The 24,994-nt window shown below is 45.2% G+C and overlaps 1 protein-coding gene across 2 annotated transcripts in view; it reads right to left on the bottom strand.

The window, feature by feature from the left end:
- Nucleotides 1–24,994, bottom strand: part of CTNND2 (catenin delta 2) — a 1,099,643-nt gene that overhangs the window by 134,848 nt on the left and 939,801 nt on the right. For both annotated transcript variants that reach the window (XM_005221651.5, XM_002696428.7), the window contains exons 13-14: nt 19,706–19,823; nt 11,985–12,170 (exon numbers count right to left, since the gene is read on the bottom strand). In XM_005221651.5, coding sequence (XP_005221708.1) covers nt 11,985–12,170; nt 19,706–19,823 — 304 coding nt within the window. The remainder of the gene's footprint in view (nt 1–11,984; nt 12,171–19,705; nt 19,824–24,994) is intronic.

Here is a 24,994-nt window from a genome sequence, read left to right as displayed (position 1 = left end):
AAGGCTACCCACTCCAGTATTTTGGCCTGGAGAATTCCATGGACTGGGGTTGCAAAGAGTTGGACGCGACTGAGCGAGTTTCGCTTAGACCAGGTCTATCCCCTGTTGACCACCTGCGCTTGACTTGGTTTGAACAGCAGTTACTGATTTTGTCCTGACAGGGTTTTATTATCCCGTTCAGCTAATGGTGGAGGGGGGGGGGTGGTCGGGGGAGGGGAGGAGGAAAGGGAGGGGAAGCAGGGAATAATGGTTATTTTAAAAACTCCAAGCAGGGACTTCCCTTCTGGTTCAGGGGATAAGACTCTGAGCTCCCAGTGCAGGGACCGAGGTCTGCCCCCTGGTCAGGAAAGGAGACCCCACATGCTGCAGCTAAGGGTTCAGTAAAAGGACAGCAATAGAAATGACGGAGACATCTGCTTTTGACAACGGCAGGCTAGGTAACTCAGACCACCTTTCCCACTGATAACAAATCGAGTCAAGTATTGTAAAATATCTGCTTGCAGGAATCAGAGCGCTAACAAGGCAGTGAAGATCTTTCAGAAGGAGGAAAGCTATTGAGGTGGGCAGCTATGGACCCTCAAGGGCCATTCCTGACCAGAGCAGGGACTAAGACAGGGAAAATGACAAATATATTTAACGACCTAAGGGCATAAAAGGAATTTGGCCTCATTTAAAAAAAGAAAAAAACCAAGTAGCTTGGCAAATCTTTCATGTTGTAGTTTAGGATCATGTAGGCAGACCCTCTAGGAATAGTGATGACCTTAAATTCCTTAAATACCTATAATAAAATTAAGTTAAACTGAGATTGCCATTGACTCAAGCCTCCTGCAAGAATTAAGCATAAACACTTTCCAGAATCAAGCATGAACACTCTCTGGAAAAGATCATACCATTCTAGGCCTCAAGTTATTTTGATAGCTTTTCATATAAAATGTCTCAGATTTAATAAAAAAAAATAACTAGGAACATGAGGAAGAAGGACTGTGTGGATGAAAAGTAATAAAGTCGACCATAGACATAGAAAACATTTCATAAGAATCTGGATAAGGGAACTATTTGAACCAGACTTTAAAACAACTAAGATTATTACATTTAATAAAGAAAAGATTGAGAACTTTGTTAGAGTAAGAATATAGTTGAAAACATAATCATTGGAGTTACAAAACCCCTTGTATGAGTATGAAAGAAGATTAGATGTATTTCAAGAGAAAAATAGTAAACTAAAATATAAATCAGAAGGAAATATCCAGACTGAATATAAAGAGCCACAATTACCAAAAAAAAGGAAGAAGAAAAATAGAGTGGAGGGTAGTATGTTTAAGGAATGGAATAAGGGAGTCTAATAAATAGGGAATTGGAGTTCAAAAGGAGATTATAGAGAGAACTAGGCAGAAGCAATATTTGAAGAAATGGTGCCTGAGAGTTTTACAAAGCTTAAAAAGACATTAAGTCACAGATTCAAGAAGCTCTGCCAATGATAGAAAGAAGAAGAAACAAAAAGGTCAGACATTCTCCCATCCCTAAAGAAAACCATTTTTATAACATGATCTCATTGCCTGTTATTCCTTCTATCATGAAGTGTAGCGTATTGTGTAATTTCTTCAAAATTCCCAGGAGTCAACATGAAAATCATCTCTCTTTTGGCTTTTGACAGTTGGTTGGAGTTTTTGTTTGTTCAGTATTTACTCGGTCACACTGGGTCTAACTACTGCACACATGATCTTTCATCTCTATTGCGGCATGTGGGGTCTTTCAATTGTGGCAGGCAGAATCTTTTTTTTTTAGTTGCAGCGTGCCAGATCTTTAGTTGCAGCATGCAAACTCTTAGCATTTTAAAGAAATTCCCAAGAATTTCTTCTTGGGGAGAAATTTCTTCTCTGGTAGCTCAGGTATCTGACTTCTCCTGGGAGATGTTCTGAAGAGGATGATTACAGGGCAGCTGGACTGTGAAAAGACTGGACAGAAGTGATATCCAGTGACTTGTATTCATGCAACACACCTGTCTCCAGGCTCTCCTTGTAAAAGATGTGGGGCATTTTGCACTTGAGAGATTAGAAACCTGTCTTAAACGCAAGATCGGCTAGGGTGCTTCCCAAACAAAGCTTCAGAACAAGAGATTCAGGGACAGCCTTGTTGACTCACCTCTGTGCCCCTGTGGATGCTCACCCCTTAGGAGGTGGCTGGAGGGAGGCTGGTGATGCTGTGGACTCCAGAGATGGGATCAAGTGGCCACTGTGCCCACAGAGGAGTGTTGTCAAGGCTGGTCCACATCACTGGGCTTGCCTGTCATTTCCCCAAGTCATCCTGATAGAACCAGCTGGAACGCTAGTCAAGCTCACGTTGAATTCTCTCTGCTCCTCACTTCTCATTCACATTTAGGAATAACTCACCCCATAACCTGCCTTTTCAAGGGGCTCTGTCCCTGACTTGCCACCTTCCTTCACGTAGTCCTGTAGTCTTGTTGGTTTATATCTTTGGCGATACATCCCTCAAAGACTGTCTAATATAGTGGTTTTCAACTGGGGTGATTTTAATACCCAAGGGGACAACTGGAAATGTCTGGAAACACTTCTGGTTGTCACAACTAGGAAAAGGGGTGCAACTGATTGGTGTCTACTGGGTAGAACCAGGGATGCTGGTAATCATCCCACAGGGCCCAGGACTGTCCCATAACAGGGAACTGCCAGCATGCTCAGTCGCTCAGTCATGTCTGACTCTTTGCAACCCCAAGGACTGTGCGCCTCCAGGCTCCTCTATCTGTGCGATTCTCCAGGCAAGAACACTGGAGTGGGCTGCCATTTCCTTCTCCAGGGGATCTTCCTGACACAGGGATCCAAACCATGTTTCTTGCAACTTCTGCATTGGCAGGCAGATTCTTTGCCACAGAGCCACCTGGGAAACCTCACAACAGGGAACCACCCCGGCTCCTAATGTGAACAGTGTCAAGGCTGAGACACCCAGATCTAGTCTGAAAGACAGAGTATTGACTGATGGCGTGGAGTACTGAATGATAAAATGTAAATAGAGACCAAACAAGACACCAAGAATAGAGAGTTGAGTCTGTAATGTCACTGAGAGTGGAAGAGCAGCATTTCTGGGTGATGGGATCTGTTGTATATGGGAGGCGTGTAAGGAGAAGCATCTCAGTCATTCATGGGGAGCGGCAAAGGTCAGTCACTGCACAAAAATGCAGAGCCGTGATCCTGGCGGGCGCATACGATTTAGTGCTTCGAGGACATGGAATACCGTGTCTTGAGTCACCAAGCTCTGGCATATGGTGAGGTGACAGCAGAGTGAGACCACACTGCCACCAACCGTGAGGGGTAAGCGGCAGCTGAAATCAGCAGATGGTTGGAAAGGAAATGGCATTAAGCCGCAAACGGGAAAGTATGGTTACTGAGAAGGGAATGAAAACCACCTGGAAGAAAGAGAAACAACCTGGGATATTAGGAAACGAGGACTTAAAAGCATCAAGAATGTCACAAAGGGCAGATCCATCACGTGATAACAAAGCAAATCACAAGGAGCTCACACTGGCGCTGGCATCCGGAGTGATGAAGACAACTTTTGGCTTATGTACCCAAAGCCTTAAAAGCATTCTCTGGTCTCGATGTTTCACTTTCAAGATTTTATCCTTGAGAAGTGATTAAGGATGTAGGCAAGACTTAAAGCTACATGGACGTTTACTGCAGTTTACATTAGTTAAACTTTGGAAGCAATCTAATTTCCTGACCATCAGAGACTGGCTCATACAACATGGTAGACCCCTATACTGGAATTCTTGGTAGCCCTTCCACATTCTAGGACTCAGACAATAAAGAATCTGCCTGCAATGCAGGAGATACACAAGACACGGGTTTGAGCCCTGGGTCGGGGAGATCCCCTGGAGTAGGAAACGGCAACCCATTCCAGTATTCTTGCCTGGAGACTTCCAAGGACAGAGGAGCCTGCCAGGCTATAATCCATGGGCTTGCAGAGCTGGACATGACTGAGTAACGAACACTTTCCAGCTTCTGGTACAGATGACTATTTACTGGCAAGGAGAGAAGTCTTGCAGAGCCAAGTGATAACATGTTTATAGCGGCACACAGAGTGAGGCAGGGTGAGGCTGGGTGGGCACCGTGCCCACATCTGTTCTTCCCTTCAGTGGTGTGCCAGTCATCCGGATGCAGGGAATCAGGGGCACACTGCAGTGTACACGCGTGCCTTCTCTGTCGTGTCCAACTCTTTGAACCCCATGGACTGTAGCCCACCAGACTCCTCTGTCCATGGGATTCTCTAGGCAAGAAGACTGGAGTGGGTTGACATTTCCTCCTCCAGGGGATCCTCCTGACTCAGGGATAGAACCCGGGTCTCCCGCATTGCAGGCAGATTCTTTATCGTCTGAGCCACCAGGGAAGCCCTACTTAAAATTTAAGTAAGTTTAAAAATTCAAATTTCCAATATACTGATTTAAACCAGCAATAAATTCATTATTGTGTTTTAGGACATTGATCTCTATGTAGTCTCAGAGCCTCATTCCTGAGCCAACAGTATCCATGTGGCACAGTGGGTTACAGTTGAGGCTCTTGAGGTTACCCCAGATACAACGTCCTGAAACTCCAAGGAAACCCTTCAGGGGAGGGGATTCCATGGCACCTAATCCCATTCATGTGTGTCACACGCTGACACCTTCAGAACTGAGCATTTTGTCATCTGGCGTGATTGAAGTACTGCTTTTCCAGGGGCACTCTGAGATACAGACATATATACTTATTGACATGAATTGTAAATGCTCAGATGATTATCCTGATCTAGAACGTTCTTGAGGGCTGGTGGTGAGTGCAGAGTCAGAATGTAATAAAACGCGGCACTGCTCCTGGATGGGCTTCCCGGGTGGCATTAGCAGTTAAGAACCCACCTGCCAATGCAAGAGACATAAGAGACCCAGGTTCGAACCCTGGGTTGGGAAGATTCCCTGGAGGAGAGCCTGGCAACCCACTCTAGTACTCTTGCCTGGAGAAACCTCATGGACAGAGGAGCCTGGTGGGTTACAGTCCACAGGGTCACAAAGAGTTGGATCCGACTGAAGTGACCGAGCACGCATGACCCTGGAGAGGAGGGAAGTTTGGGGGAGAATGGATACATGTATATGTATGACTGAGTCCCTTCGCTGTCCACCTGAAACTGTCACAATATTGTTAACTGGCTATACTCCGATACAACACGAAGGTTTTAAACAAGTAAAATAGAACATAGCACTGCCAAGAAAGCTGAGGAACAGCTTGAATCGCAAATGGAAACTTAAAGGCTATGGACTCGTACCCACCAAGGGACGCAAAAATCAATCAATAAAAAGGGCTATGGAGTACTCCTTTCTTACAGCAGCCCTGGAAGGCGCAGTGTCCTGAGAACACTGAGGAGGCAGGGACCAGGGACAGCTATGAACAGTCACCGGGAACAGCCCCACAGCAAGAGCTAGAGGCCCCTCTGGACCACAGATCGACTGCCCCTCGGCACAGCTGGTGCTGGCCATGGAAAGAAGACCCGCACAGTCCTTCCCCTTAGGAAATTCTCTCTTGAGGAGATCCACTGCTGTAAATGACTCATGATGTGAAAAGCCTTGGAGGAGGTAAACAGAACCATGTAGATGTAGATTAGAGAGCGATGCACTTATCTTTGGTAGAAGTCCTGAGAGCATGGAGGTAGCCTTTCACCTGGTTTTGAAGGATGATTCTCCAGAAGGGGAAGGAGGGAAGAGGACAGAGGAGCAGCATGGGCGGAAGCTGGGAGCCTGGCCTGTGGGGTGTTGGGATGGGCCAGGAAAGTGTGTGGGGGAAAGGCCGTGGGCTTCTGCTGCGTGCGTGCTAAATTACTCAGTCGTGTCTGATTGTGCCACCCCACGAACAGTAGCCCGCCAGGCTCCTCTGTCCATGGGATTCTCAGGCAAGAATACTGGAGTGGGTTGCCATTTCCTTCTCCAGGGGATCTTCCCGACCCAGGAATCGAACCCACGTCTCTCATGTCTCCTGCGTTGGCAGGTGGGTTCTTTACCACTAGTGCCACCTGGGAAGCCCAGGTTTCTGCTGGTCAAAGTGAAGTCACTCAGTCGTGTCTGATTCTTTGCGACCCCATGGTCTATTGCCTACAAGGTTCCTCCTCCATGGAATTTTCCAGGCGAGAGTACTGGAGTACGTTGCCATTTCCTTCTCCAGGGGATCTTCCCGACCCAGGGATCAAACCCGGGTCTCCCGCATTGCAGGCAGATACTTTTACCGTCTGAGCCACCAGGGAAGCTCCCTGGTTTCTACTGAGACATATCTATTATCATGGAAGAAGTAAGGGGCCTTAGAGGCTTTACACAGAAGCCCATTACTATTGCTTTTGTGACTATCAAGCTGATATCTTAAGTAAAACTTACCACTAATCTATGCATTTGGCATCAACAACCTGCTAAGTTGCTTCACTTGTGTCCGACTCTGTGCGACCCCATAGACGGCGGCCTACCAGGCTCCCCCATCCCTGGGATTCTCCAGGCAAGAACACTGGAGTGGGTTGCCATTTCCTTCTCCAATTCATGAAAGGGAAAAGTGAAAGTGAAGTCGCTCAGTTGTGTCCGACTCTTCTCGACCCCATGGTCTGCAGCCTACCAGGCTCCTCCATCCATGGGATTTTCCAGGCAAGAGTACTGGAGTGGGGTGCCATTGCCTTCTCCAATCAACAACCTAGGAAAGAGGTAAAAAGACTAATAATACAGGAAGTCCCCTATCTACCAACCTTCAAGTTGGTAGAACTTACAAGAACTTTCAAAGATGTGAATATGCGTTTGCAAGTCCAATCACATCAGGAATGAGTGAAACTGCCGCTGGCCCTCCATCTCCGATGGCTGTTGCTCCTTCAGTTTTAGCAGCTCCCACCTCCTTTCCATCCACCAGTCAGTAACTCTTCTTGCCTGTTCACTCAATGCCAGCCCCTGCATGCCAGCTGTTGTACTGTTACTACTGTACTTTTCAAAGTACTGTATTATGGGATTAAAAATGATTTATTTTTGTGTTTGCTTTTTATGTGTTATTTATGTGAAAAGTATTATAAACCTATTATAGCGCAGTACTGTATGGCCAATTGTGTTAGTTGGAGGACCAGGCTAACTTTGTTGGACTTACGAACAAACTGGACTTATGAACAAACTGGACTGAACGAATGTGCTCTCAGAACAGAATTTGTTTGTATATAGGGAACTTACTGTGTACTCTTAACTTGACCTCAGCTCTCTAAACAAAGGTTATCAGGAGAGAGAGAACGCCTACCATATAAAAATGCTGGGTCAGAATCCTCTTTGAATCTAACAGGTTTATATCCCCAGCCATGTGGATACATATATGTCCATGTGAACTAAAACATTCACAGGTGACTTCAGCAGAAGGGAGCTGCTGAGTTCTAGGGGATCTTGCTTGTTTTCCTCTGTGGATTTCTCAGGACTCACGCAAGCTCACACAGAGCAGGCCTTGGCGGCTCAGGTCTGCTCTGGCCAGCTGCCCGGGCTATCCGGTTACCTCTAATCCATGTTTGAGCACCACTGATCCCCGGACACCATCGTAGGAACCTTGGCCATATGCCAAATGGAAAAACAAACAAACAAAAATGCTTATTTTTACAAAAGGTGGAAAAGTAGAAAAATCAATCTTGACCTACTTAGATGGTCAAGAATCCGTTTGCAATGCAGGAGACCTTGGTTCCATCCCTGGGTTGGGAAGATCCCCTGGAGAAGGGAATGGCAACCCACTCCAGTGTTCTTGCCTGGGAATTCCATGGACAGAGGATCCTGGCAGGCTACAGCCAATGGGGTTGCACAGAGTTGGACACGACTGAAGTGAATAGGCATACACACTTCCCTGGACCTCAGCCTTCAGAGGGTTGCCACCCTGCCCCGCTGTGCCAGGTTGCTGGCAGGAAATCCTGCCAGAGGCAGGGAGGACCCTGCTGAGTGAGATGTGTCTCTCGGCACACGACATACACACTGCTTTGGGGGAAGTTCTACTTACAAAGAGTTTCCAGAGAAACTAACAATTTCTTATAATTTAGCAATAGGCACTGAGCACAAAATCAGAAAGTAATGAATTTGCAATGTCCTTTTGGACTGAAATATGATGCATCAAAGCTTCCTTGGTGGTTCAGTGGTAAAGAACCTGCCTGCCAAGGCAGGGAATGCTGGTTCAATCCCTGGGTCTGGAAGATCCCCAGGAAAAGGAAATGGTACCCACTCCAGTACTCTTGTCTGAAGAATTTCATGGACAGAGGAGCCTGGTGGGCTATAGTCCATGGGGTCGCCAAGAGCTGGACAGGACTGAGTGACACTTTCAATTTATGCCTCTCTGAGGCATCTTAAATTTAAGAGAACATATGAATTTGCACAAACAAACACTGACTTGGTCAGTTAGTGTCTTTTTGGATTTTATTTTTTTCAATAATATTTGGAAAAGATTACAAATGTAATGCCTATCGTAGAAAATTTACAAATACATAAGTAGGAGAAGAGTCCGTCAGTATCTTTTGCCTTTGATGTTACTGCATTTTTTCTAGAAACACATATTTTTTTGTACATGCATGCATTTTATATTTGCCTGTGCCATAGTTTTACTAAATTGGCCAGGTTTTATCTACATATATCTGTGTCTACATACATACCTGCTGTTACATTTCTTTCTTCACTTTGTATTACACACTTTCTCTAATCACTTTCTATTCTTTAAAACCTGACTTTATGAGCAGTAGAGATTCCAAACGATGCATTATATCTGATCATTTTATAGCCATAAAGCTAGAATTCTATCTGTTTACATCCTCGTTAAACTTGATATTGTATTTTCTGGCACTTAAAAATATTTTTGTATTATGTAGGAGCACAGTTTGAAAGAAAACCTTTTGAAAAACTATCATTTGGTTGAAGTAACTTTGAAGCCTCTTTATAAACAACAAAGTTCCTTTGTATTTTAACTTACGATGGTTTCAGCAAAACTTTCTTAAAGAAATTCTTTGCTCCCCCACCTTAAAAGAATATTGTAAGAAGAACAATTAAACTGTATAGATTTTCATTTAGACTTCTGGAAAAAATCATTACGATTCAATTAATCATTTTAGCTTCCTCAACTTAGGAAAGAATCACTGATCTCATAAATTACAATGTGAAGTCCAGCATCCTAAGGTGGAAATTCACACACCATAACGTTCCATGGAAGCAGCTACCATCATGGAAGAAGGGCTGTATCTTGGGATGATGTTCGTGAATGTTCCATTCTGACCCCTGGCTTCTCTGGCCCTGTCAGCTACACCCGCACACCTTAGCAGAGTTGGGGAAAGGGTTTGGTGTCAGGGCAGAATCTTACTAAATGCACACCAGTGCAGCCATGGAAGCCATCAGAGGAATGTGCTTCAAAATCCAAGCCACAGACTAGAGGGAAAACCTGGAAGTCCAGGTGAATTTAACCTTCAGTTTTTCTCCCTTTCCTTTTTCCTTCCTTCCTTCTTCTCTCTCTTTCCCTCCATCACTCCCATACTCTCTTTCTTCTTTCTTTTTTCTCTCTTTTTTTCCCTCTCTCTCCACCCCCCTTTCCCCCCACTTCTTTCTCTTTCTTTCTCTCTCTCCCTCTCTTTCTCCTCTTTTCTCTCTCTTTCTTCTTGGCCAAGGCTAACATCATATTACTGTGTGTGTGTGTGCTTAGTCGTGTCCATCTGTTTTGTAACTCTATGGACTGTAGCCTGCCAGGATCCTTTGTCCATGGGATTTCCCAAGCACGAATACTGGAGTGTGTTGCCATTTCCTTCTCCAGGAGATCTTCCTGACCCAGGGATTGAACCCATGTCTCTTACATCTCCTCCATTGGCAGAATGACTCTTTACCACTGCGCCACCTGGGAGGCATATTATTGGACTTTCACAAATTGGATTTCCAGAGTTGCCTGGGCCCATCCATCCCAGAGATTCTGAGTCATTAGGGTGCATGTAAGACTCAGGTGATAATGACCACAGGGCAGATTGGAGACCACTATATTCTCACATGTAGGCTTTTCTTCCTTTCTTTCGGCTTTACTAAGCTTGCTTCCCAGGGTAAAGCGGTGTAGGGACTGGGCCCCATGATATACAGTGCCTCAAAGGAAACCAAGAGAAGAACCCATACACCTTTGGCCGTCTTTAACTTATTTGATACTGAACATGTTCAGAACTCATCATGGCCTGGTGCCCAGAAGTACCAGGTGGAATAGATAACTGAAGTGCCTGACATCCCTTCATATAACACCTGTACATGGTAGGTGCTGGCCGACTGGTTCATTCCCCCGGTGGGAGAGTTCTAAGTGGTTGAATTAAGAACCCCAGCTCAGAGAATTCCCTGGTGATCCAGTGATTAAGAATCTGCCTGGCAATGCAGGGCACATGGGTTTGATTCTTGGTTGGGGAACTAAGATCCCACATGCCGCGAGGCAACTAAGCTCGTGCACTCCAACTACTGAGCCCGTGCTCTGGAGACTGCAGGCTGCAACTAAGACCTGACACGAGGCAGATAAATAAATATTAAATTTTTTTTTTTTAAAGATCCACCATTCAATCCTCCCAAAAGGCAAAAGCTCCTGCGAATCAGGGAGAGATGCAAGACACAGAACACTGACCCAGGACAGGAGAAAGAGCAGCATTGGGGGTTTGCTTCTCGGAGTGGAAGGTCACAGTCAAAGACAATGAGCCTGCGTCTCCTAAATTACAGGGAAGTTTAAACGGGAACACACAGTTACAGAAGCTGTAGAAGGACCTGGAGCAGCCCTCAGGGACCGCAAACAGCTCGAGAACCGGAGCCTACAGAGATGCTAATGCTGACACATTTGGGTTACATGTAGGAATTATATTTCAAGATGCATTTCCATTAATCCTGACTCAATAAAATAGTTCCTTTAACACTCACTCAAAGTAAAACAATTTCAAAAACAGTTTAGAAAATAGCATGCTGTGATCTAAACAGATATTTTTGCATATTTATTTTGATTAAAAATCTGGCAAGGGGGCATACTGGGGATTCTGTTCTACTTTCTCAGTCATCCACTCCTGAGAACACTCAGATCTTGGGTCCATAGGACCCTGAGGAGCTGGAGATATGACCACAGTGTCCAGGGCGAGGTTGGGAACATGACCACGGTGTCAGAGGAGACGGGAAACCTCAGTAGCAGGGGTTTCCAGAAACTACAGGATGGGTGCTTTTTCACATTACTCCCTTATTTGGGGGCCTGGTGGGTGAGGGGTTCTGCCTCCCAGAGGGGCTCCCAGAAGAGGGGTAGAAGCCTTTCTGATGCTGTCAAGGCTGACAGTCATAGCCCATGGGCCTTTACTGCAGGGCAAGCAACCGACTTACAGCTGGCCGAGGTAAAGGCCATTTCATTTTAGAGAGGTCTCTCCAGCTGGAGAGCTTTCTGAGTTCATCAGAATTGTCCCCAAGGTCCAGCTTCTAATGTCATTCTGTTTGGAAGGGCTATGAATCACTCCATTTCCCACCAATGAGTGCAAGACTGCATATCCAAAAGTTCCCCAAAGAGCTATAAAATATGTTGGGTTTTTGTGCCTCTCTCCTCAGCTTCCCTTCTCAGACCACACCTATTCTGTGTAACTGTTCCACCTGCAAGGCGCCCGCCTGAAGACCTCAATAGATGTGTGAATCGACACAGAAGAATCTGCGCCTGCATCTGACTTGACTCTCTGAGCTGGCAACTCAGAGCCTGCCCAGGACTCAAGGGCCTCTTCCTCTTTTTGAAATTTCCTATCTTGGCTTGGCTGGAGAACATGAGGGGAGTCATTTAATGCTCCACTGTCTCAGCTGTGAAATCCCCAAGGGAAAACGGTGCAGATGCATGAGTGATTTGACCGTGTGCTAGAATCACAGAGCTCTGTACCTGCAGACACAGACCAAACAGCCATGCTGTAATTAGGGGAGGGGATAATTGCATGCAGCTGCGAGTCACCAATATCACCTGATCTTGGGATTTCTTTTTCTTCTTCTTCTTTCCCCAGCACCCGGAACTCTCCGCATCTTTGCCATTGGCCTCACCACAGAGCAGCCCATCCAGCTCATCGGTGCCCATGTGCTGTCCCTGAGACGTTTCTGCTGCCAGCCGGTACGAAAGATTCCTTAAAATGCACACACAGTTTTCAACGGTCTGGAGAATAAAAACAAAAACCAAAACAAAACAAAAAATGAGGAATGAACAAAAACTAACCATTACTCCTCCACTCGCAAAGGCCATCCATCTTCACACAGACGTTTTTTTCTTTGGATGCATTTAACCGCGGCTCCTAAAGGCTCCCTTGACAGCCACAATGGAAAGAATTTAGAGAAGCTTGGAAAAGTCTGAAGATCTTTCCTCCCCTCAAAGAAACCACTTAGCAATAAGAGTTCCTGATAAACAGCTACCGTTGTTGACTGAAATTCACTTGTGAGCAAGAAAGAACTCATATCCAGATGTGGCCCCAGGTGGTGTCCACTTACAGACAACAGCCATCTGGGGACTAAGGCTCAGAACCATTGAGAGCAAGGATAATTGGATTTGCGTTAGCTCTGAGAGGGTGTCACTTACATTTACTATCTACCAGGGCACTTTCTTAGTGAGGGGCAGGGGAGCCCGGCATGCTGATGTCCATGGGGTCACAAACAGCTGGACACGACTCAGTGACTGAACAACAAGGGTACTTTCTGGGAGGAATACAGGGCAAGGGGTGCAAACCAGGCTTATTCCAGGCAAGCCAGCTTCTGTGGTCACCTGGGGACATGTATGTTTCCAACCTACTGATTTTCTTCAAGATTGCTGGTGCTCCTATTTCTTAAGCACAAGAGCTAAGCAGTGATTAGGGACGTGGGAAGAGCTGGACATCTGTAGAACTCTAGGTCTCTGACTATTGGACATGTGACTTGGACAATCCACCCATAACCTCCTCTGTAAGATGGTCAAAGTAGCAGCCAATAGGCTGCTGTGTGGATTAGGGGAATTAGAGAATATATCTGTGATAGGGAGAATAAAGCTCTCTGCTCCAAAGATGTCCACATTTGGAACATGTGAATACGTTAGGTTGTGGGACGGAGGGCATTGAGGGTACTCATTGGTGGATCTTTGGATGGCAGATTATCCTGGATTGTCCAGGTGGGCCCATGGAGTCATGAGGGTCCTGTGAGCAAGAGAGGGAGGCAGAGAGAGTGAAACTGTGTGAGAAGGATGGGATCTGGCATTGTTGGCTTTAGAGATGGTGGAAGGGGCCATGAGCCAAGGAATGTGGGAGCCTCTAGAAGCTGTTAAAGACAAGGAAACAGATGCTTCCTTACAGTTGCCAGAAGGAATGCAGCCCTGTCGACACCTCGATTTTACCCCAACAAGACCCATTCTGGGGACTTCCCTGGTGCTCTAGTCTGATCCCTGCTTGAGACCTCACCTTCCAATGCTGGGGCTGTGGGTTTGATCCCTGGTGAGGGAGCAAAGATCCTACATGCTTCTCAGCCAAAAAAAGAAACAAAACAAAACATAAAACAGAAGCAATATTAAAACAAATTCAATAAAGACTTTAAAAATGGTCCACATTTAAAAAAAGGAAAAGAAAAGAAAAAGAGAGACCATTCTGGACTTCTAAAATGGTAGGATGATAAGTTTGTGTTTCTTAAATTTATTTTTGGCTGTGCTGGGTCTTCGTGAATGCATGGGCTTTCTCAAGTTGCAACAAGTGGGGGCTACTCTCGAGTTGCAGGGCACGGGCTTTTCCGTGTGGGGGCCTCTCTTGTTGTGGAGCACAGGCTCTAGGTACAGGCTTCGGCAGTTGTGCCTCCCGGCTACAGAGCACCTGCTCGATAGTTACACACAGGCTTAGCTGTTCCTCGGCATGGGGGGTCTTTCTGGACCCGGGATCGAACAGTGTCTCCTGCACAGGCAGGTGGAGTCTTTACCACGGAGCCATCAGGGAAGCCCAGGTTTGTGTTTCTAAAACACCATGTTTGTGGCCATTTGCTATAGGAGCAACAGGAAACTAACCCAGTACATACGTACCGAGAAGAGTTCCTGGCACACAGCAAGTGCTATACAAGGATTTATATCACCAACAAAGGTGGAGACGGTCCCTCTGTGGAACGCGCAGAGCTTGTGACCTAGAGCTAATGGGACTGTGATGGAGTCTTGGCTCCACCGTTTAATGAGCCACGTGACCCTGATCAAAGTGCTGAATCTCTTAGTGCTTCGATTTCCTCCCAAAGTCCCCACTGCCACGTTGGAGATGAAGTCTCAACATATAAATCTTGGAGGAATCAAACATTTAGTCTGGGGCATCAACCTTTTGACCTTTGTTCTGGATTTGAGGAACTGAGGGAAGAGGGGGCGGAAAATACCCAATTTTCAGAAATTTTGTGTTTTTTTCCTGTTTTAATTGAAAAATCCATTTTTTTCCTCCTTCTTAAATATTCATTTATTTATTTGGCTGTGTGGGGTCTTGGTTGTGCACACAGGATCCTCGCTGTGGTGTGTGAGGCTGTGAAGTACGGGGCTCAGCATTTTCAGCTTGAGAGCTTAGATCCCCCTTGGCATGGGGGTCTTAGTTTCCCAACCGGGGAACAAACCCGAGTCCTCTGCACTGCAAGGTGGAGTCTTAACCACTAGACCACCAGGGAAGTCCCCCCAATTTTTATAAAGGACAAAATAATGGTGGAAAGTGAAACTGAAAGTCGCTCAGTCGTGTCTGACTCTTTGCGACCCCATGGACTACACAGTCCGTGGAATTCTCCAGGCCAGAATACCAGAGTGGGTTGCCTTTCCCTTCTCCAGAGGACATTCCCAACCCAGGGATCAAACCCAGGTCTCCTCCATTGCAGGAGGATTCTTTACCAGCTGATCCACCAGGGAAGCCCAACTAAGTTTTATTATTTTTTTAAGCTTAAGCATTACTTTGACTTATAGTTGATTTACAAGGTCATGTTAGTTTCAGGTGTCCAAAATCTGAAAAAGAAGAGGTGTTTTCTTTTTAAAAGTATGCCAAGTTGCCTGTCACTTTTCAGGCACCAACTACGTGACAGCCACCATTCAAGGAAAGGAAAATGGTTCCATTTTAGAGACGAGGAAATGAGGTCTGAGGCTGTTGGTAACTCAGCCCACTCACCCCCATAGACTATAGACCATACCATTTTCTCTAGTCCTGGGCTGGGGTGGGGACTGCCGGAGTTCAGATCCTGCACTGCTCCCACTTATGATGGGAATCTGGTAAAAGGCAGCATGTAACTTTGACCTGACTACTGGAGGCATGAAAAATCAAGCAGGAAAACCAGTTTTCAGGGTGTATTTCTGGAGCCGTTGCGATTTCAGACCTTTCAGGTCAGCTTTTCAAGGTTTCATGGGCTGCTAATCCCACAGGCTTTCAGTCAACTTGATTTTTCTATTTCAAGCATCCTCTCAGCATCAAAAAAAGGAACCGACATGAAAGCAGGTAAACACAGGATGACGCTCGAGAGAGAGAGCAGTCTCTCCCTGAAAGGAAAATGTTGTGGCAGAAAATGTAAGTCAGAACGATTTTCAAATCAGCTCAGAATGATTTTTCTTACATCAAAGACCTGGGAGAATAAACTTCTTTCTCACCCTCTTGTTCCCCTTCCCTGGGGGCACATCCATGCCTCTGTTTAACAAATGACGACTGCGGAATACATCTGCAGTTTCGAGAAGTGCTTTATAACCTACCTGAGGCTGAGCAACATCTTGGGGAGAAGCCGGATGCAGAGAGAGAAGAGAGGGAGAAAGTGGGGGGGCTAGGAGGGGGGATGGGGCTTCCCTGATAGCTCAGTTGGTAAAGAATCCCCCTGCAATGCAGGAGACCCTGGTTTGATTCCTGGGTTGGGAAGATCCCCTGGAGAAGGGACAGGCTACTCACTCCAGTATCCTTGGGCTTCCCTGGTGGCTCAGCTGGGAAAGAATCTGCCTGCAATGCGGGAGAACTGGGTTCAATCCCTGGGTTGGGAAGATCCCCCTGGAGAAGGGAAAGGCTACTCATTCCAGTATTCTGGCCTGGAGAATTTCATGGACTGTATAGTCCCTGGGGTCTCCAAAGAGTCGGATACGACCTTTCCTTTCACTTTTCACTTTCAGGAGCGGGGGAAGAGAGACAGGAGATTGCAGAGAGGGACAGAACGGGGGTGGTCCCAGAGGTTGAACTCATCTTTCTCCTTAAGCCTGGTTTGGGAGGGTGACCAAGTCAAGTGCTTTTCCCTGTAAGGGCAGGGAGAAAAAGAGAATAGCCACAGCCCTTCCTGGGGATACCAGCAGAAGGCGTGTGGCAGCTGGTGGTTTGGGTTTCAACATCCATCGCTGTCAACAGAGCTTTCGGCAGCTCCTCTTGGTCACCAGGGTCATTTTGAGTCCTCATTTTCTATTAGAGAGGGCTAATTTGGAAGCCGTTTGTAGAACGCACCACCATATGTTAGGCATTCAACAAACCGTCCCAGTTACAGGAGCCGAGCTGAGCGCGTGCGTAGCATCCAGGCTCTTTGACTCATTAACTCCAGTGGCCTCAAAGATAGCATGCACACATTTCTCCCTCCTCTAGCTTGTCACTGTGAAAGCTTAGAAGTGGCCAAGCAGAGGGCTGAGTGGAAAAACGATGGGGCAATAATAATACGTTAAAACTCAACAGCACCTTCTGGCCAGCAAAGCGCTGTTGAGTAATTTATCACATTTGATCTGCTCAACAGCTCTAAGGGTCCTCCTTGTCTCGAAGCTGAGGTCACTCGGGTCCTGTCCTCTGGTCATAGGGAGAAGGAGATGGTACATTTTCCAGTACACTCCTGGGGCCATGCTGGGTGTTCTGGATGCTCAATCAGGAATAGCTGAGTCTCCCTTTTTTTTTTTTTTTTCTTTTAATTTTTAGTTTATATTGGAACATAGTTGGTGAACAACATTGTCTTCATTTCAGGTGTACAGCAAACTGATTCTGCTCTACATAGACAGGCATCTACTCTTTTTCCAAATCTTTTCCTATTTAGGTCATTGCAGAATATTGAGCAGAGTTCCCTGAGCTATGCAGTAGGTGCTTGTTGATTATTTATTTTCAATATAGTGATGTGTACATGTCAATCCCAAACTCCCAATTTATCCCCCACACCAACCTTTCCCCACTGGTAACCATAAAATTTTCACTTCCAACATGTTTGTTTTCTGTGAACCTGTTTCTGTTTTTATAAATAAGTTCATTTGTATTATTTTTTTTTTGATTCTACATATGAGCAATACTATATATTTGTCTTCCTCTGACATTTTTCACTTAGTCTGATCACCTTGGGATTCATCCATGTTGCTGCAAATGGCTTTATTTCAAGGCATATCTGAGTCTTCTGACACCAGCTCTAAATGGTCTTCATTTTTCCGGTTTCCACTTTGTGGGGAAATGTGGTCACTAACAAAGAGAATCTTCAAGGTCTCTCAAGAGTTTGAGGAGTCTGGTCCTGAGACGTGTGTGCCTCACAGCACTCTGATTTTGGACCACACTCATGAAGGTTGCCTTACCACCATGATGGGTTACGGGACCAGGGCAAGGCTCTATTTTACTGTCAGCTAGAAGGCCCAGTCAGTATTAAAGACTGCTTGGTATCCATAAGGCTTAAAGCCCCCATGCCTTAGTATTTACCACTCTGAATATTAAGATCCTTGGCATTGCAGCTTCTGTGAATTATGAATTACCTTGAATAGCTCTTTTAAAAAATCCTGTGTCTATTGTGTTAGCAGGTCTCTATAAATACTCAAGACATCTTGACTGTTCCCTTCTTTAGAGACTTAATTCTCCTGTCAGTGATATTAAAAGGTCTACAATGGCTGTTAAGGGCATTTACAAGAGAGGTTGATTAAATCTTTTCTATCATATTTCACTTTGGATATTGATGTCACGCACACAGTAAATGAATGGTTGCAAATGTCACTAACAGGCAGTGCTAAGATGACAAACAGTTTATAATTGGATTCAGTTAGTACTCAAAGGGTTTAAGTCCCAGAAGTACCGTGGACTTCTGGTCCATGGGAGCAGGGCACCCCCATCAGTAATTTTCTAAATTTGTCAGTCACTCCAATGTGCAGGCAAGGTTGAAAAGTGCCATGCTAAATCACCCCATGCCAAAGAGTAACTAAATGGATAAAATCACTCTTACTTATTCTTTATCTGACCTTACAACTTAAACAAATAAATTACAGTGTGTTGGGTCCCTGACTAGAGTCTATTTTAAAGCTGTATCTACTAAGGTGGGCTTTTCAATCCAAGATGCACGTGGAATCACCTGATGAACTTCCAGAGGAACAGAAATCAGAGATAAGAGCTAAACGTCTGGATTCAGGGGTGCTGTGCAGGGGTCTAGGCACACGCATTTATCAAATGCTCCAAAGGCAGTTCCAGTGAAGAGCTGGCATTAAAAACCATGGGTTCATCAAGACGTCTTGAGACGACGTCTTGCCAGTTTTAGGTGAGATGGTCTTGAAGTAAGAACCAGATGCCAGACACAGTTTATTTACAGAAACCTCAATGATTCAAGGGCAGGCAGACATGTATTGTGTGGGTGGATGGCTTCTCATGGCTTGCTGATTAAGCTCTGGACATTGATTATGATAAACATGTTGACTGGAGATCATTTGACAGAGCGTTATGTACAATTAATAAATTGTGTCCTGTGCAATATTAATCATTTTACTTCATGAATATGTGTATTGTCTAGGGCTTACTGTATTTTGATTATGTAATATCTTATGTAATATCAATAAACCAATGCACATGCTTATATATATTAAAAAACAAACAAACTGTGGGACTGGGCTTTGGTTCACAGCCAGGGCCAATTTTTGGCTCCCCACGGTGCATCTGGAAATGTCAGGAGACATTTTTGTTTGTCACAACTGGGGAGGGGGGAGGAAGGTACCGGCATCTAGTGAGTGGAGACCTGGAATGTTGCCCAAAACCCTATAGTCCACAGGACAGTCCACAGCAAAGAAGTGGACCGAAATATTGAGAGAGTGGCTCTGAGAATGGTCTTACTAAGGTGTCACATTCATCATGTGCATTACTTTAAAGTATCAGTAAAGTCTGTGCTTATATCAGGATATTATGAAATTACAAATTTTTTTATGTAAAGTGAACCCAAACTAGGTCAAAAGACAAAAGAGGACAAAACAAAATAGCCCAAATACTGTCAAAAGTCCACCCAATTCTATTTTGGTTTGTGAACTAAAACACTGAATAGACACTGATGATCAGTGTTTTGACAGGCTTGTTTATGCAGCATTTTGACAACATTTATTTAGACTTCATTGGGCATTCTTGAAATGGCATTGGGCAGTATTAAGCTGTTCAAAAGCTATCTTGTAGAATACAGGGTTATTTAAATCTCAGGTAGCTTGACTATTTCTTTTTCTTTTTGCCAGTGGATTTTAGAAAATGAAGCTAGAAGCTCATGGGCAACTTGCTATGTGAAAGTTTATACCCTGATCTGGAACACCTGTAGCTGGAGTAATTTAATCTAAATTTTTACTTGCTACTAATCAAGAATTAAGTGTCTAGTTCTAGGCTAGGATTAGAAGTCCATACAGATTTCAGAGTGAAAGTATTAAGTGTTGCATTAACTCTCCATCCTTGTTAGCCATTGTTTGATCCCCCGGGGAATCTTTGTTCTCTAAGATGCTTCATCTATGCAAATATGACAAACCTTGCTATCGATCTCGCTGCTCCCCAGCGCAGACTGAATCACATAAAGCAGCGCGTCCGTGAGCCCGTCACATTCCCGCATTCTCCTGCGGGCCTCCTCTCCGGCTGAACTAACATTCCTGCAAAGCAAAAGGATGTATCAGCACCGTTCACAGTGGCCACCGAAAGAACGTTCTTCCATGCCCACCTCTTCTCGTTTGTTTTTCTTTAGTCTGCGACATATAGCATGTGGGATCTTAGTACCATGACCAGAAATCCAATCCATGCCCCTTGCTTTGGGAGGCCAGAGTCTTAACCACTGGATCACCAGGGAAGTCCCTTCCTTTCAAAGTTTTAATGAAAACACTTTGCTAGCCTTTCAGAAGGTTTACCAAGAATGTAGTTTTAATGAGGGGAGAATGGCCTCTACAAAAGGATTCTAGAATTGGATGAGCCACAGATATCTGCATCAAAACAGGGAATGCAGAATTCCGAACACGTGATCCGTGAGAGTCCTGTGACCACTAAGAAAGGAGACTTTGTAAAAGTCTTCAAGGTCTGCTTCTGTTACAATCGACAAGGGAATAAGAAGCTCTTTGATTCAAAGGGCTGTTCTTCTTTGAAAAGTTTGAAATACTTTTCAAAGACAAAGTTTCCAACTTACTGACATATCTTAGAGGTCTAATTTCACCTCTCTCAAAAAATATATCTATCTGGGCCCTGAGAGAGGGAAACTCTAGAAGTCTACTCTAAGGACACAGAGATTTCTCTGAGAATTTAGTCATCAGAATACCCATGGCACCTTTTATGTAGGAGTGGCCCAAGCTCCTTCCTACAATGGCACAAGCTGAGCTAAAGGCAACAGAAGGGGCCTCTTTAATGGAATGCACAGCTGGGAGGGGAGTGAACTTCCAGACCCACAAAAGACATCAGATGATCCAGACAAAGGTGAATCTCCTGAGTGCTTTTATTACCCCACCACCTGAGAAGGCCTTCTTCCTCTCCCAACCACGGCCAGGATTTGGTTCTAGCCGAAAACTTGCAGGGCTTCCCAGGTGGCGCTAGTGGTAAAGAACCTTCCTGCCAAAGCAGGAGACATTAAGAAGAGGGTCCAATCCCTGGGTCGGGAATATCCCCTGAAGGAGGGCATGGCAACTCACTCCAGTGTTCTTGCCTGGAGAGCCCTATGGACAGGGAAGCCTGGAAGTCCATAGGGTCACAAAATGTCAGACACAACGGAAGTGATGCAAGCACAGAGAACTTTTGCAGCAACTGATTTACAGACAGTACAGCCTACTGGAGGGAGGCTGGAGGAGGTGAGGAAATGAAAGGTACAAAGAGGCTGAAAAGTTTAGGAACTGTGGGAAAGGGTGATGAAAAGAGATAATGATCCAGGCAAGGCAATAATTCTCAAGCTATGTAGCGTTAGAATCGCCTGGAGGGTGTGTTCATGTAGTCAGTTGGGCCCCACGTTGGCATCATAGGTGGGGTTGGATAATTTGCATATTTGGTGATGCTGATGTTGCAGATCTACACTAAACTAGAGTTGTAACGGGGAAGAGTCAACTTTGACTCATCCATGCTAGATGTGTTTCTTTGAATTTAACCCTGTGGTTTTTTTTTTGGGGGGGGAGGGCATTTTTTGTTATTATAATCATACACGATGGCCTGCCTCTGAGAGTGGGGTGCTTTGCCTGTTAAGCTAAAGTGCCTTTGTTTAGAATCTTGTCCACCTGTAGGTGGCTGGAAGAAAGTAAAAAACACATTTCCCCTGCCCGAGGCTTGCCACTGTAGGAGATATTTGCAAGATTAATGGCCTTTTTTTACTTTATTTCCTCGCCTCCCCCCATCTCTGATTTATAAAAGAACCTGGCATCCAGACTCTGGCAAGATGGTTATTTTGAGACCTTAGTCTGCCATTTTCTCGGTCAGCTGGCTTTCCAGATGAAGCTGTATTCCTTGCCTCAACACCTCCTCTCTCAGATTCACTGGCCTTTCCTGCGGTGAGCAGGGAGAGCTTAGACTCGGTAACAGTGTTACTTCTAGTTCTAGGGGTGGGGCTGGAGTTTCCTTGGGGAGGGTACTGTTCTTTTCTGGAGCCTGCCATGTGGCAGATTCTAAGAGTCTGTGGCCACAGGAGTAGCTGAACAGAATGAATCTCTGAACCCATGCTATAATTGACACAACTATTCTCATTTCATTTCCCAACATCCTTCCCTGTTACATTTCGTTGTGTTTTACAGATGAGAAAGGCAGGCTCAGATGGGGTGTCCAAGTTCCCACAGGTAGTAAAAGTGGAGACGTCAGAACAAAACCCAGGTCTGTGAAGGAGAGAAAAGCAAGGGGCTTCGAGTTCGATGTACAACATGGACTACATTTTTTAGGAATTAAATAAAAATAAAATATATTTAATTTCAAAAGGCTACTGAACATTCATGCTTTCTTTAATATCTAAAAAGTTCTGCAGACATGTTTAAAGAGGATCTATCAGCGTTTTAACGTAACACCACTGGGAAAGGTTATTCAATGAAAATTAGAAGTTTTGGCATTTGCTGATCTTAAAATATAACCAAAACTCCTCAGTGCCTCAGACAATGTAACTGAGCATATGTAGGCAGCATTTTTACATAAAGTGTTGGAGATTCCACCTTGGGATGGCCAACACTTTCCTGGCAGCATCCCTGGGAGGGAGGAAGACATCTTTCTGTGAAAGAAGAAGTGGTGACAGGCACATTGGTATTATTATTAAAAGGACGGCCTTTGCAGGAGAGCATTTTTAGATCCAGAAGTGATTTTCACCACATGGAGTTCTGATGCTGTTAGAGCCCAGTCAGACCTCTTTGGTCAGAAAAGTGCTGAGTGCAATGAATGACTGCCTTTTCCTACTTTGATGGGATCACGTTTCCAAAGACAGAATGACAGAAAGTTAAACTAGAAAGGACTGTAGAGACAGGCAGCTCGTGTGCAGCTTAGTCTCAAACACCCCTGCCCCTTTTCCTTACCCACGAATACCCAGTCTTTCCTCGGAGTAGCTTTACAACGGGGACGGCTGCCTCCTAAGTCACAAATAAGCATCACTATGATCAGCCCTGTTTTCACTGGTCATCAATGAATGGGCAGGGCCAACCAATGGGAAAGATCAAGAATTAACAACTTTCTCAACATCATACCTTTTCAATACTAATTTTGTTTGAGTTTCTGTTTGATTTCAGTCCAGTCTCTGCCAAAAATTTTAAAAAGTTATTAACAGTCTACAATAAGAAAATGTGTAACATACTGAGAAATGAGAAAGACTAATGAGGTCCCAAGAGGGATAAGGAAGTGATTAGGACACATGCCTAAATCTCCCCCCACCCCCTCTCCAGTGACGCAGGGTGGGCGGGTGGGCGGGAAGGTACCACAGCGCCTGCAGTAGGATGAGGCATCATATATGTTAATATTTTTAAGTGAACTGAGGTGTGAACATGTCTCTCTTTCAATGGCTAAGAGCATCCTACAAGCCTTTGGGGTTGGGTTTCCACTTTTATTCCTGAATGAGTGAAACATTTCAGATTACCTTCGATTTTTACCCCCCTGCTCCAACACGAAACTTATTGTACTTGTGCATTTCGCTCTTTAAAAATGAAAATTCCAATAACCTTGTGTGTTGGTCAGTGGTTGTAGTTATGGTCCTATATAAGTGACTGCATAAGAGTCTCATAAACAGCCAGTGTCCAGCCTACAAAGTTCCTCCCCTCCTGCTGTACTTAAACCATCTTCTACTCAATTTGAGGGAGGTGATTTCCATGTCTGACTAGAAGCTGGTGCAGCAAAATTTCTATGCATAAAAGTTAATACTGAAACAAAGCCTTGTAGATATTTTGTTTAAAAAAAGCGCAGTGATATTGTAATATCTATTTCTTAGAAATAATCAGTATAATCTTGATCGAATTGTCAGTTGACATAGTCCCTTGGACTGCAAGGAGATCCAACCAATCCATCCTAAAGGAAATCAGTCCTGAATATTCATTGGAAGGACTGATGTTGAAGCTGAAACTCCAATGCTTTGGCCACCTGATGTAAAGAGCTGACTCATTTGAAAATACCCTGATGCTGGGAAAGATTGAAGGGGATGAGAGAGGGGAGGAGAAGGGGATGATAGAGGATGAGCTGGTTGGATGGTATCACTGACTCAATGGACATAAGTTTGAGTAGACTCCGGGAGTTGGTGATGGACAGGGAGGCCTGGCGTGCTGCAGTCCATGGGGTCACAAAGAGTCGGATACGACTGAGTGACTGAACTGAACTGAACATAATTTGGAAATTTCTGCTTAAAGCAGATTCTATAATCTTTTCATCTCTCTTCTTTTCTCCACCCAGCCTGATCCTTGGCATTTATAACTGGCCTCCACTGAGGGTCCTCTCATACCTGGCCCACCTCCAACCCCCTGAACCCTGGGTTCCATCCCTGTTAAAATTCCTTACCATCCTTCCTACAGCCCCACACAACTCTGGACTGTTGAGCACCAGGCAATTTTGTCTCATCTCCCAGTTTATTATTAGCAGAGCCCAGACGCTGGGTCTCTGCAGAATCTGGGCTGGGTTCCTGAGACTCTATACAAGTGTGAAGAGGGGCACGGGGCCACCAGAGGGCTTCAGAGAGCAGAGCTGAGATCACTTCAAGGAACACAGGTAGTCTGGAGGCAAAACGGAAATATGAAGCTGCGCACTGTCCTGATGCCAGCCCAGCAGGACAGGCATGGGGAGAGGCAGAATCCACAGAGCCGACAGCACAGACCTGATGTTCAAGCTGTTCCCTCCCTGATGTGGGGGGGGGGGGGGCACATTCTCCACATTGAGCTGCTGGCAGCCCAGGTGGGGTGCTCTGAGTGCCAGGCAGCGTAGCACCAGACCCTCTCCTCCTACCTGGTGTAGATCAGCACTAGCAGGCAGGTAAACACTTAGGACGTTTGGCCTCCCCTGCACCTCCCTGGTGAACTCGTCTTTCTAGAAGCATTTCCTTCTAGTGTTGCCTTTTTCTGACATCTCACCCAGAGAGCAGAACCAAGGATGACAGAATAAGTCCCTGGCTTTGAAACCTTGCAACTGGGATTTGCTGTGCTGGGTTTCCAAGCTGCTTTGGCCCAGCACTCTATTTTATTTTCCACGTCTCTGTTTCTGGAAGTGGAATGTCTATAACTATTACCCCGTGCCTGTTCCAACGCTGTATGCTGGGGGCAAATAAGCTGTTTCTTTAGAATCATAGGTTCACAGGTGGAGGGGAACTCTTCCCCCGCAGCTATACTTTATGGGTCACTGATGCACTTCATGG

This window comes from Bos taurus, chromosome 20 (assembly GCF_002263795.3).
Source record: "Bos taurus isolate L1 Dominette 01449 registration number 42190680 breed Hereford chromosome 20, ARS-UCD2.0, whole genome shotgun sequence".
NCBI classification, from domain to species: domain Eukaryota; kingdom Metazoa; phylum Chordata; class Mammalia; order Artiodactyla; family Bovidae; genus Bos; species Bos taurus.
Note: the sequence above shows the minus strand (reverse complement) of the source record. Positions and strands in the feature narration are given on the sequence as shown.